Genomic DNA, 13,716 nt, shown 5'->3' on the forward strand with positions numbered 1-13,716 from the left:
CAGGCAGAGGGAGAAGCAGGCTCCATGCAAGGAGCCGGATGTGGGACCTGATCCCAGGTCTCCAGGATCACATCCTGGGCTGCAGGTGGCATTAAACCGCTACACCACCGGGGCTGCCCATCACCTTTATTTTAAATATCATGAGGCCTATCTAGACAAAGATCAGGATTTTTTTAGTTTTCTTCTCAGTGCTGCTCTGTATTAAATAAAATTCAATCTAAATAAGTCTTATATTATTATTTTTTTTAATAACTTGCCAGGTGAGTCTGACCAGCTGTGCACTTCTACCCTAACCCCCCAAAATACTCGGGACTTAAATGTGATTTCTCTTGTTCATTAAAAGAGAGGCAAAACAAAAAAACAGAAATAAAACCAAAATCCCTATTATTTCTCCAGTACTTTAATATGTTCCAGGCCTTCTACTAAACCCTTTACATAGATCATCCCATTTAATCTTGGAACTAACTAACCCTAAGAGTTTAAGGAAATGAAAACTCAGAATGTTAAGTAGCTCACTCCACAAGGCCACAAGGCCACAAGGCCACAAGGCTGTGTCCTGCCATCTTGAGCACTGACATTACACCTTTCTGTATCTTCTAAGTCCTTATCTCCTTCCATGTAACCTACAGAAAAGGCTCTTTGTGTTTTGCCTAAGTCTAGAACTAGGTAAAACTTAATAAACTGACCTGACTAAAGTAAACCCATAAGGAAAGAAATAGGCAGTAGATGTACTGGTGGCGGCTGGTGGGGGGGAGGGAGAGTGGTGCAGAAGTTGCAAAGGGAGAAAAGGGAATCTGAAGTGTATGGACTGAGGAGCCAAGAGACATCATTTAGGCATTTCTTACAAAGGCTAAGGCGTCAAATCATAGGGCTGCCATTCCTGAGAAAAGATGGCTGGTGATGAACTACTTATTGTTTTGAGTCGGCTTAGCAATCAGAGGTGCTATGAAGAGGAAAAGGCTAAGAATATAGCCTGTATCCTGACTGGAAAGCCCTCTGGCCATTTCTTGACAGACAACAGCCATGTATTTGCCCAATGAACAGCATTCAGCAGACCAAAAAGAAAATCAAAACTCCTGTCCTCAAGATTACTAAAGGAAAAAAAAAACAAACAAACAAACAAAAAAAAAAGATTACTAAAGGAGCAAGTCACCAACTGGGTATTAAGTGACAAGCTAGGCCTCCCTGAAGGAACCTGAGACTTCGCCCTGCATATCTCACACCCATGTGATGTACACACACATAGAAACACCCTACTTCTGATCAGCAAAAAGAGAATGGGGTAAGGGGGAGGGGAGAGAAACATGATCCTTAATTATAAAATACTGAAATAAGGAATTGGACTAAATAATCTGCTTTGAAAGTCCCTTCTAGGGACGCCTGAGTGGCTCAGCGGTTAAGCATCTGCCTTCAGCCCAGGGCGTGATCCTGGAGTCCTGGATGGAATCCCACATCTGGCTCCTGGCATGGAACCTGCTTCTCCCTCTGCCTGTGTCTCTGCCTCTCAATCTCTGTGTCTCTCATGAATAAATAAATAAAATCTTTTTTTAAAAAAAGTCCCTTCTAGTTTGGATATCTCAAATGACCTTATTCAATATTCATAACACTTCTATGAGGGAGGTTATTATTATTCCTGTTTTACAAAGAAATGGAGGCATAGAGAACTTACACTTCTTTGATCAGAGACAATGCCAAACCAGGTTTCAATCCAATGTCTGATGCTAGCTTGCAGCACATAACAGATGCCAGACCTCAGCTACAAATATGCCTACCTTACATCTAGTTGACTGGTATCTTTTTTTTTTTTTTTTTTTTTAAGATTTATTTATTTATGAGAGAGAGAGGCAGAGACACAGGCAGAGGAAGGAACAGGATCCATGCAGGGAGCCCGACATGGGACTCGATCCGGGGTCTCCAGGATCACGCCCCGGGCCAAAGGCTGGTGCTAAACCGCTGAGCCACACAGGCTGCCCCTAGTTGACTGGTATCTTGAATTGAATATCTCAAAACCACTTTAACTCAACATGTCCAAGCTACTCTTGCCTGCTCCCTAAAACTAGGCTTCTCCCGGTTTCCTACCTCAGTGATGGTACCACTGTCCACCTGTCCAGGAGCACAAACCAGAAAACAAGGGTCATCTCTGACACCTTCCTTCACACCAACCTGTCATAAGTCTGATGATTTATCTCCCACACACCTCTCAAATTCCTCCACCTTCACCTCTACTATCTTCCTGGCTGGTCAAGTGATCATCTTTCAGCTGGACAGAACTTAGCCTTCACTCACCAATGCCCTTCTCCAATTCATTTCCCAAGCTGTAGCCAGGTTCCCTCTCAAACTTTTTTTTTTTTAGATTTTATTTAAGTAATCTAAAAAAAAAAAAAAAAAAGTAATCTCTATACTCACACGGGGCTCAAACTCACAATCAAGAGTTGCCTACTCCTCCAGCTGACCAGCCAGGTGTCCCAGGAAGGGTTCTTTCCTGGTAATTTTTTTAAAAGTAATTTCCACACCCAACATGGGGCTCAAACTCATGACCCTGAGATTGTAAGTCATATGCTCTTCTGACTGAGCCAGCTAGGTACCCTCCACCCTTTCAAACTTTAAATAATTCAATCCATGTCATTTTTGAGAGGCAATTCTCCATAGATCTCACATTTCTGCACATCAGCCCAGAGCATCTTTTCAAGCATGTTTGTATCATAAACAGACTTGAGAGCTAGAGACAGTGTCTCCCTCCAGAGCAAAGAGCAGGTTTGTTTTCTATTCAATATAATAAAGAATATGTCTCCCTCTCGGGAAAATGTCAGGCAGGTGTATGCCCATTAAAAAAGACACAGTTTCCCTGCACTTGGGTTTCTGAAGCCCCTCTTCTGTCACGCAGCGCACTTGTATGCAGGCATCACTCGGCTTTCTTTGCATCACCATCTGGGAACTGGGGCTCCAGTGCAAAAATTACAATACTTTAGCTACTGCTATTGCTGGGAATAATAAACTGTCCTTTATCTCTGACCCAGGAATCTATAATCTTGTGCCAGCATCCACAAAACAGTGAGAGGCTAACTCGGCTTAGGACTGGAGCAATGGCACTCTGGTCTCACACCCCAGCAAAAAATCAAGAGTCCTGTGCTTAACCGACTGAATGTTAATTGTACTTTTTTTTTTTTTAAGATTTATTTATTTATTTATGCTAGGCAGAGAGAGAGAGAGAGAGAGAGAGAGGCAGAGACACAGGCAGAGGGAGAAGCAGGCTCCATGCAACGGGAGCCTGATGTGGGATTCGATCCCGGATCTCCAGGATCACGCCCTGGGCCAAAGGCGCCGACCGCTACACCTCCCAGGGATCCCTAATTTTTCTTTTTGAAGATTTATTTATTCATTCATGTCGAGCCACCCAGAGATTTCAACCAATTACCTCATGGCAGGTGAAAGCTACTAGAGAAACTTCCAAAAATAAAGGTGTAAGAGAAAACACTACCTCCCCAGGGAAAGAAATAAGAGACGCATGAGCCTAACTAACACGTCTAATCTTAACTCAGATCACTCAAGAAACCACTCAGACGGTATCCCTTCCCTCTAATTCCCCCCGAAGGAGAAAAAAGAACGATCATCAAGAACAATGGGCAACAACAAAGTGATGCCCAAAGCCAGTTTCACGCTCAGGAAGGGATACTACACCTCCTCCTCGTGGTTTCGGGTACCCTACACATTCAGAGAAACTTCTCTAGTAACAAACTATAGAAATGATCCCTGAAAGTATAGTCTTAATCTCGTCCTTGATACCTCTGAAAGGTCTAGGGCAGCCATACACTTTGTACTCATGGCGAAATTTTTATCAATTCATCTGCCTATTCATATACATTTTATTTTATATTTCACAACAATTCGGTCAAATGGCAAAATTTAAAACATTTTTCGCCTGTAACTCTTCCAGCGATACATAAATCATGAACAAGCATTATTAACATGCGGCTTCCTAGCAGCCAATCACACGCTGCATGCCTGACTCCAACTCGAAGGGACCTGTATTGCCCCGCCCACCGCAGCAGGCAACACTTGGGTCCCGGTGGGGTTGCGCCGCCCCACTACAGGCTAAGAAAACGCTGTTCACGCCACTGGTCAGCGTTGGACTGCTTCTGGCTTGCTACAGAAGTCCGCTGACTTGAAGAGACCAAGTTTCCTTTGTCTTAAAAGAGAGGCGGGAGGTGGAGGCAGAGAAGAGACAGATAGGTAACAAGTGGTATTCTTCTAATACCACATAACAATCATCATAGCCGTGATGATTTATTGAATATGCACTTGATGGCAGGCATTTTACTCCGTTTCATTTAATCCTCTAAGCAACTGAAGAAGGGTATCATTACTTCCTCATTCTCACAGATGCAGGCTATAACATCACACAGCTGGGGAAACCACTGTTGGAACCTAGGTATGCCTGGTACTAAATCAAGTCCAGATTCTTTTTTTTTTTTTAAGATTATTTATTTATTTATTCATGAGAGACACACAGAGAGGCAGAGACACAGGCAGAGGGAGAAGCAGGCTCCCTGCAGGGAGCCCGATGTGGGACTCAATCCCCCCAGGCCCTGGGATCACACCCTGAGCAGAAGGTAGATGCTCAACTGCTGAGCCACCCAGACATCCCAAGTCCAAATTCTTTTTGGTAAGCCAAAGTGTCAGGAGGTCTAGTCTCCAAATTAAGTTCTCTAATAAAGCACTAAATAAATATATCATCACTCAAAGTTCAGTCCTGAATGTTTCACCTTCCTGGCTTGTACATCTCAGAAGCAGTCTACTTATTTACCTGTAGCAAAGTTAATCCCGGTTTCTCCTTAAAGAAACATGCATGTGGTTTTCTGAATCAAACACATTTTTCAGTGTTAATACAACCATCAGGTTCATCTCATCTAACCACTTCTAATGCAATCTCCTCAGAGACAGTCAAATGTTCTGTACTTAAATTCCATCAGAAAGGGACAGCGTTTGGGGAGCTTTGGTGGCTCAGTTGGTTAAGCGTCTGCCTTCAGCTCATGTCATTAACGCAGGGTCCTGGGATTCAGGTCAGGTCATTAACCCAGGTTACTGGGATCCAGCCCTGCATCAGGCTACCTGCTCAGCGAGGAGCCTGCTTCTCCCTCTCCTGCCCTCCCCTCCCCCCGCCGCTTGTGTTTTCTGTGAAATAAATAAAATCTTAAGAGGAAAAAAAAAAAGGAAGAAAGAAAAAGAGACAGTGTTTGGGCAATCTGCCCAGGTCTGAGACACATCCCCTGGTGTCAGAGCAGCTCCTAATATCTTGAAGTTATAAAGTGCCTTCCAGGGCAGCCCCGGTGGCACAGCGGTTTAGCGCCGCCTGGAGACCCGGGATCCAGTCCCAACGTTGGGCTCCCTGCATGGAGCCTGCTTCTCCCTCTGCCTGTGTCTCTGCCTCTCTCTCTCTCTCTCTCTGAATAAATAAATAAGTAAATCTTTAAAAAATTAAAAAAAATAATAAAGTGCCTTCCAATCACTTTTACCCAAGAGCCTGGCTGTGGTCTGGATTCTTAACACTTTTCCATTCTCCATTCCTCCAACGTTTCTAGGAACTCCTCAATATCCATGCCATACTGTGCATGTAGACAGACTCTCCAAATGCATGTAATTCTATCACTCCAGCACATCCTGTTTTTGTTTTTTCAATATTTTATTAAGTAATCTCTACACCCAATGTGGGGCTCAAACTCACAACCCTGAGTCACATGCTACACCGAGTAAATCAGCCAGGCGCCCCCAACTCAACTTTTTCTTTGTTAAGGTCCTGACCTAAATATACCTTCCTCTAACAGGTTTCCCTTGATTACTCCCCAGACAAGGAGGCTGAGATGTACCTGCTGTACTTCTTTGCCTCCCACCCTTCTCAGTACTTTAATTACTAACTCATGTCTGCTGCTTCTGCTGGATTACTCTCCTGGAAGGCAAGGACACATCTGTTCTTGGTGTCCCAACCCCAAGACTCAATTAATATATATGTAATAAAAAAATGAATAAAGTCTGGGTTGAGGCTCTGGAACTCAGGAACCCACCTTTAGTTTTAGAATTCATATAATTTATATAACTGGTCTTCTGAATGGGCTGAACCAAGTAGATACAATCAAGAAACATTTCTTCCCTTTTTACTGCCCTCAAGTACACTCTTTTGATTACCTTACCTTTTCCCTCCCTGGAGAGGCATCTCAGGCAGATTCCATAGTATTTAAGTCATTTTGAGGCCCTCAAGCACAGTCATTTCAGGTAATAAATTGTCCAGTCCTGTTAAATCAAAACCTCTCTCTGCTCTTCCAGTTCCCTGACTTCAAGGTTGTTTCTGACAACTCCAGAGCTGGAGGGGAAGGACCAATGAGATAAACAAGGGGCAAGGCCTTCAAACTTAGCTGATCCTCTTTGTAGCTTTTGGCCTCTTCCTAATGTCTGCTCTTCTGTAGGAGAGGTTAGTGGGTCCTTCAGGTATCTCCACTCCATTTCACAGCACTCTAATGCAGGCCAGTGCCCTCTCCTTCTGACCTCTTGCTGTATCTCTAGCCTCTCTGTTGGGATTCTTCCTGCCTTCATAGGTGAGATCCTTTAGATGGCTCAGCTACCTTCTACAGACTCTACCTACCCCAATAACTGGTGGGGGTGTAGCTAATCCAACTGCTGGTCTCTCACATTTACCAAGTCATCAAGAGCTGCTCTAGGAAGGAGGCAGACAGCACTCTTTCCAACCTCTAAATTCCAGGTAACATCCCAGGTTATCTTCACACCACACTGGTGGCAGCTGGTGTAGGCTGACATTTCTACTATTTGGCAGACTGAGACATAGGCTCCCAACTATCCTGATTGCAAATGCTACAATTATCTCCGTGGGTTCACCTGAAGGACCTCTTATTTGGCTTTAAGATGGGAATGTCCTATGAATGTCTTTTAAAGAATCTTTTCCAGGGCTCCTGGGTGGCTCAGTTGGTTAAGTGTGCCCTCAGCTCAGGTTGTGATCCCAGGGTCCTAGGATCAAGTCCCTCCTGCTCAGGAGGGAGTCTGCTTCTCCCTCTCCCTCTGTGTGCTCTCTCAAATAAATAAATCTTTGGGATGTCTGGGTGGCTCAGTGGTTGAGCGTCTGCCTTTGGCTCAGAGCATGACCTCAGGTCTGGGGATCGATTCCTGCATTAGGCTCCCTGCAAGGAGCCTGCTTCTCCCTCTGTCTGTGTCTCTGTCTCTGTATGTCTCTCATGAATAAATAAATAAAATCTTTAAAATAAATAAATCTTTAAAAAAATAATCTTTCCACTGACACCCTCACCACTACTCCACTGCCTTCTCCTAGATAGGCTTGAGGTGGGTGATGGACTTGAAGGTCCAAGGACCATTTTAGCCATCTCCTACTAAGCCCTGCTTTAGACTGTGGGGAAACTTGTCACCCCTTGTTCTCCACTCTGAGGCTTTTGATGAAATTCCCAGACACGGACAAAATCCTGCTTTGAGATCTAGTTACACCTGTCAAGCTCTTCCCTGCTCTAGCTTAGTAGACAGAATTTGAAGATGCAGAACATTCAGATCTCTAAGATATAATAAATATTTGAATACTCTGCTTTTCACACTGGAGAGTTTGAATAGACAGACACTAGAAGTTGTAGCATACCTACTGTAAACATCCATTTTTATGTTAACCCACATATGAATGTGTTATGGAATAAAATGCAAAGTTTTGAGGGTGAAAAAAACCAACAGGATCTTTCAAATAAACTATTGAACTCACTGTCAACTACTTCATCTATAGACTCTAGGAGTAGTACATGGAAACACTTGAGAACTTTCTGAATGAATTATTTTGTGGGATAGTTGGATCCTGCAAAATTGGAATTACCTTTCTGAAGCAAATGGAGAAACACTGCAGATAAATTAGGTCACCCTGACTGTTTCACAAACAGCTGAGAAAAGTTTCATAAACCTCTCCCTCTATACTAAGAAGGGAGAGGGGAAATTCAGCAGGACTTCCAGTTATTCTAAAAAAAAAAAAAAAAAAAAAAAAAAAAAAAAAGCAGGTATGGATCTGCACATCAAGGGTTAAATACCAGCAGAGGTTTTGTCCATGTATGGTTTAGTGTTTGTTCTTTTGAAGATTGCCTAAGCTACATTTGCTATTTCCATCTGCCTTGTAGGCTGAGCTGCCTGTAACATCCAGCAAAAAAAACCCTGGAAACAAAAGCACCAAGTCCCTGGGAGGAGCAAAGGGGAAAGCCATGAAAGCTGGTCTCCTCAATCCACCACAGGCTTCAGAAGACTCAGCAGATGGTGTAGATTAAAGGAGAAACAGGAATCAGGCAGAATTAAGTGGGTGGCTGGGGCCTGTGGAGAAATTTTAGGCGCCTAACAGTTGGAAGACCTTATGGTTCCCTAGCACAAAACAAAACAGTCTCCAAACAACAATTTAAGCCTTTAATGAGCAATGACTGCATTGGTAGGGAACATCTCATCTCTAAATTTAACTTTTAATTTCCCCAAGAACTCATACCTTTATGATGTACCTGATTTTCCTTCCAACACTATTCAGAAATGCAAACCAAGTCACATCTGCAATTTTTAAGTGTTTACCTTTCTTGAGAATCTTCTTCACTTTCACATAGTTCCCTTGTTTGACATATTCATGAAGCTGAGCTTCCAAGGAGTCATTTCTTAAGGAACCAAGCTGAACAGGACACGGGACTGGAAGATGAACAGCCCGAGACATCCTGTTTCAAAAGAAAGCAACATTCTTATTTTAACTCAATCAGAAATGCTATGAAGCAACTTAGATTCTTTCATATTTCTTTCTCTTCCTGTCCACTTTTATTTCTAATGAACAGGATTAGGGGAATAATTACTGAAACTCTACAAGATTAATTTTTGGTTTATTTTTAATATTACTGGTGAAATTGAAAAACTAATAGCATTAATTCTCAGGACTAAAAAGTTATGGCTCCTGGGAAGTAAAATTAGAAATATACATATTAGTTGTATCATTAGGATAACTAGGTACCTATTAGTTTTGAAAGGTTAGTACATAAATGTAGTTACTACATGGTGATATAGACAGTATAGCATAATGGGTGAGGTTCAGTTTAGACTCTGGTCCTGGCCCTATCACCTCTGTAACTGTGACCTTGGAGAAATTTTTTAACCTTGATAGGCCTCAATTTCTTCATCTGTAAATGGAGATAACAATAACCAATAATGAGAGGCTTGAATGAGCTAGTATGTGTAAAGTGCTTAGAACTGTGCCCAGCACCAAGCCAGCTCTGTTAGTATGCACAATCAAATCCATGCAGAGAAATTTTAACTTTTCACATGTGGCATTCATACGTGACCATCACAGAGTCAAGTCAAATGTTTGTGGTATACCTACCATGTGTCCTCAAATGTGACAGGTATTGTTTAAGACACCTAAAATTGGATCCCCGCCATCACAATGGTTGGTCTAGCAGGACAGACAAGAGGTACCATGCCAGTGCTCCACAGACAGGTGATAAGAGAGGGAAGCCCCATCCACATGAATCAACAAACATACAGATCAGGGACATAACTGTTACATGGAGAGAAGAGTGTGAAAAGGGGTGAAGCAAAAGAAAAAGGCAAGAAGGTTAACACATTTAGTAAGTCTTCACCAGCCAGGAAGCTTATGTCAGAATTTCTTTCCTTTTTAAGGATGAGTAATATTTCATTTAAGGTATATACATTTTGCTTATCTATTCATCAATGGACACTTGGGTGGATTCTACCTTTGACTGTTGTAAATAATGCTGCTATGGACATTTTGGTGTACAGTCTCTTCAAATACCTGTTTTCAATTCTTTTGGCTATATACCCAAGAAGCAGGATTCCTGGATCACATGGTAATTCTTTTTTCTTTCTGTTTTTGACAGGGAAGGGCAGAGGGAGAGAGGGAGGGAGAATCCCAAGCAGGCTCCACTCTCTTTGTGGAGCCTGATGCAGGACTTGATCCCACAACCCTGAGATCATGACCTGAGCTGAAACCAAGGTTTGGGTGCTTAACCAACTGAGCTACCCAGGCACCCCTCACATGATAATTCTGTTTAATTTTTTGAGGAATTGCCATACTGTTTTCTGTACTGGCTATACCATTTTGCATTCCCACCACAAGTACACAAGAGTTCCAGTTTTTCCAGATCCTCACCAACACTCATTATTTCCTGTGTTTTTTTGTTTTGTTTTGTTTTTAAGATTTGTTTGAGAGAGAGAGAGAGAGCACCAGTGGGAGGGGTAGAGGGAGAGAGAGAGAGAATCTCAAGGCTCAATCCTGCGACCTGAGATCATGACCTGAGCTGAAACCAAGAGTGGACACTCAACCAACTGCACCACCCAGGTACCCCTGTTTTTTCCCTTAATAATATAGCCTTCTTAATGATTCTTGATCTCTTTATTTTTACTTAATTGTATTTACACAGGGAGACCTGGGTGGCTCAGTGATTGAGCATCTGCCTTCTGCTCAGGTCGTGATCCTGGGGTCCTGGGATCAAGTCCTGAATCAGGCTCCCCGCCAGGAGTGTGCTTCTCCCTCTGCCTATGTCTCTGCTTCTCTCTGTGTGTCTCTCATAAATAAATGAATGAATGAATGAATGAAATCTTAAAAAAAAAAAAAGTTCAAATAAAGCCAATAAAACCCTGAGACCCACTTAGTGTTTACATGATTACTTTTTCCTAAAGCTCCAGAATACACACATCTCTTGAGGATTGAAGCATAGCTTGTGTTCATTATTTACACATTAATATTCACTCCCTTAGTATTTCTAGTTGTCCTTCTTTTTTCTCAATAATCATCAGAACTTAATTCTTTTTGTTTGTTTAAGATGTTATTTATTCATTTGAGAGATAGAGCATGAGCAGGAGAGGGAGAGGGAGAAACAGATTCCCCTGCTGAGCAGGGAGCCCAATGATGGGCTCCATCCCTACCCGGAGACCATGACCTGAACAGAAAGCAGACACATAATCGCTTAATGGACTAAGCCATCCAGGTGCCCCAATTCTAAGAAACTAATCTTTAAGGAGTAGTGGGCCTCAAAATGTTATCCAGGGTTCACAATCAACACTGCAGAGCAGGGTAAAACAGTTTTTTGTTTTGTTTTGTTTTTAAGATTTTATTTATTTGAGAGAGGGAAGGAGAGAACAGGAGGGCGCACAAGGAGGGGGAGAGGAAGAGGGAGGACCAGTGGACTCCAGTGAGCCAGGAACGGGGGTGGGGTGGGGTGGAGGGGTTGGATGTTGCAGCTAGATCCCAGGACCAGGAGATTATGATCATAGCCAAAGTAGTCTACACTACTGAGCCACCCAGGTGCCCTTAGGTAAAAATATTTAAAACAATCCTTGAGCAGGATCCCTGGGTGGCTCAGCGGTTTAGTGCCTGCCTTCAGCCCAGGGCGTGATCCAGGAGTTCCACATCTGGCTCCCTGCATGGAGCCTACTTCTCTCTCTGCACCCCACCTGACCTCCCTCCCTCCCTCCCTCCCTCCCTCCCTCATAAATAAACAAAACGTTAAAAAAATCTTTGACTTTGCAGCCTCTCTGGAAAATTCTAAATACAAACACATTTCACTAACTTACATGCAGTCCTTTACTCCTCAGTAGAACATTAGTGCCCCAAAAACTAAAAGCTCAATTATCACTCAATTACTTTTACTTTATTAAAAGTTATTTATTTATTCATGAGAGACAGAAAAAAGAGACACAGGCAAGGGAGAAGCAAGCTCCGCATAGGAAGCCCGATGTGGGACACAATCCCTCGACCCTGGGATCAAAGACAGACGTATGATAAGGTGAATATAAGAACACAAAGTAAAACCACAGAAACTACCGCAGAAAAGAACAAGAGACAGCTCTGCCTTTTAGCACAATTAACAGGGGAAAGCGCGAACGCAGTCCCCCACTACCACAAATTATGCAGTCGAGTTTCCCACATTTGGGGAAATCGCAGGGGTCAGCACATCCGGAGTGCAATGGATGAGCCTCGCCCTGGGAAAACCACCTTCGTGATCATGGTATCTCCCCTGCCAGGTAAGTATGAGTTGGGAAGCTTGCCTGGTACTTCACCCTCATCTTCAACACACTATACAGTAACGGTCAATTATATTCCTGAGTCCTTTAGGCCTTTGGTTCCAAACTGCAAGGTTATTCAGATGACACTGACCAGGGCACACCAGTGGATATGTAGAGGAAATTCTGCCTCATGAAAAATGAACTCGAACACGCAGTCACCGCGCCCTTCATCTCCATATGCCCGCCCCTTGTCACTCGTCATCATTCTTGACGTCACTTTGTTGGAGAAGGATAAATTCGTTCTAGCTATGCCTCGCAACGATTCAAAAGATGATGCCGGGGGGAAAAAAAAAAAAGATGATGCCGAACAAGTGTAGCTGGGGAGTTTTTTTAATTCTTTGCTTACCCCAGCGTGGGCAAGTTTGCATTATACAAGTCTGGGAGGCAGTGGCCTGCGGCCAGCGGAGGACGACTACACAGCCTCCATTCCCCTAAATTGTAAAGAAACAATATTGTTTGCCTACCTCACAAGGCTTCTGTGAGGACGGAATAAGAGAATGCAGGTGAAATGCAGGCTCGAGCCCCTCCACTCACAGCCCGGCCACGCTCCAGGACAGGAGTGAGTCTGCAGTTTTTGGCACAAAGGGAAATGGCCTGGATTTGATTACAAACTGAGTGCCCCTCCCTTTTTTTTGGACAACAAAACCAGAGGACACTATTTTCCTTTCTGCCCCTTGCTGGCCAGGTGCTCTAGGCAAAACGACTGTGTGTGCAGCAACTGTAGTATCAAAGGTTTTGATGGTGTAGAGGCAAAATTTTACCTCTGCCCTGTTAGCATCTCTGGCTGGACCTAAGAATTAATTTGGCATCGACAGTGTAGCAGTCTAAAAGGATTAAAAAAAACTTTTTTTTAACAGAAATTTACCTAACACAGAAGCTCTTGAAATGAAGACCTAAAGAAATGGCAAAACTTATGAAAAGCTTTTGTATTAGGTTGAACAAAGAGAGGCAATCGTGTTTTCTTTTTTGTTTTTTGAGGAAATTGTGGAAAAGTAACATATATAATTCATAGACATGAATTCTTTTTAAAAAGGTATGTACAGAATTCTCTCAGGTTTGAATCCCCTTCTCTGTGAACATTTCTTTTCCCCTGTTATAAGGAGGACATCTTCTACATGGGAGTTTTATCTCTTGATCTCAGGAAGAAGAGGGGAGGTCAGAACCTACCCTTATATCTGCTGTTTTTCAAGTGATTTTAGCTCAAAAGAATCCTTATGTCAAAGTGGCCTATTTTGGGGTGGCATATTCTGCTACCCTTCATTGGTATTTCCCTCAGTAATTAGTATATGTGATTTTTTTTTCTTTAGGTCATCTCTGTGCACAACATGGGACTTGAACTCATATCCTCAAAACCACAGTTGCATGATCTACCTACCAACTGAGCCAGCCAGGTACCCAGCACATGTGATTAAAAAAAACAAACTTTGCTTTATTTAAATTTTTGAGGATATTTTAAATTACAATATTAATATTGTATATTACAATATTACAATAGTGATAAATGTCCCTTGCAGATAATTTGGAAAAGGCAGAAAAATATTTTTTTTTGAAAATATTTTTAAAACATTAAACCACAATCCTCTACAAAATTACCACTCCACTGTTAATACTTTGATATTC

The 13,716-nt window shown here is 42.6% G+C and overlaps 1 protein-coding gene, 1 long non-coding RNA gene and 2 other non-coding genes across 5 annotated transcripts in view; 1 reads left to right on the forward strand and 3 right to left on the reverse strand.

Moving 5' to 3' along the window:
- The window catches only part of TEX14 (testis expressed 14, intercellular bridge forming factor), a 114,394-nt gene that overhangs the window by 79,120 nt on the left and 21,558 nt on the right, over nucleotides 1–13,716 (reverse strand). The window contains exon 2 of the mRNA XM_025440749.3: nucleotides 8,602–8,738. Coding sequence (XP_025296534.1) covers nucleotides 8,602–8,737 — 136 coding nt within the window. The 5' untranslated portion in view covers nucleotide 8,738. The remainder of the gene's footprint in view (nucleotides 1–8,601; nucleotides 8,739–13,716) is intronic.
- LOC112655589 (uncharacterized) overlaps nucleotides 1–13,716 on the forward strand; it is a 32,598-nt gene that overhangs the window by 16,086 nt on the left and 2,796 nt on the right. The window contains exons 2-3 of one of the 2 annotated variants that reach the window (XR_007412974.1): nucleotides 10,228–10,369; nucleotides 13,404–13,487. This is a non-coding gene — a long non-coding RNA (uncharacterized LOC112655589). The remainder of the gene's footprint in view (nucleotides 1–10,227; nucleotides 10,370–13,403; nucleotides 13,488–13,716) is intronic. The other variant, XR_003133801.3, reaches the window with a different exon arrangement.
- LOC112655707 (small nucleolar RNA U3) lies at nucleotides 3,552–3,766 on the reverse strand. The gene has a single exon (XR_003133844.1). It is a non-coding gene; the product is annotated as a small nucleolar RNA U3 (small nucleolar RNA).
- On the reverse strand, nucleotides 11,899–12,062 carry LOC112655719 (U1 spliceosomal RNA). The gene has a single exon (XR_003133849.1). It is a non-coding gene; the product is annotated as a U1 spliceosomal RNA (small nuclear RNA).

Source organism: Canis lupus, chromosome 9, assembly GCF_003254725.2.
Source record: "Canis lupus dingo isolate Sandy chromosome 9, ASM325472v2, whole genome shotgun sequence".
NCBI lineage: Eukaryota > Metazoa > Chordata > Mammalia > Carnivora > Canidae > Canis > Canis lupus.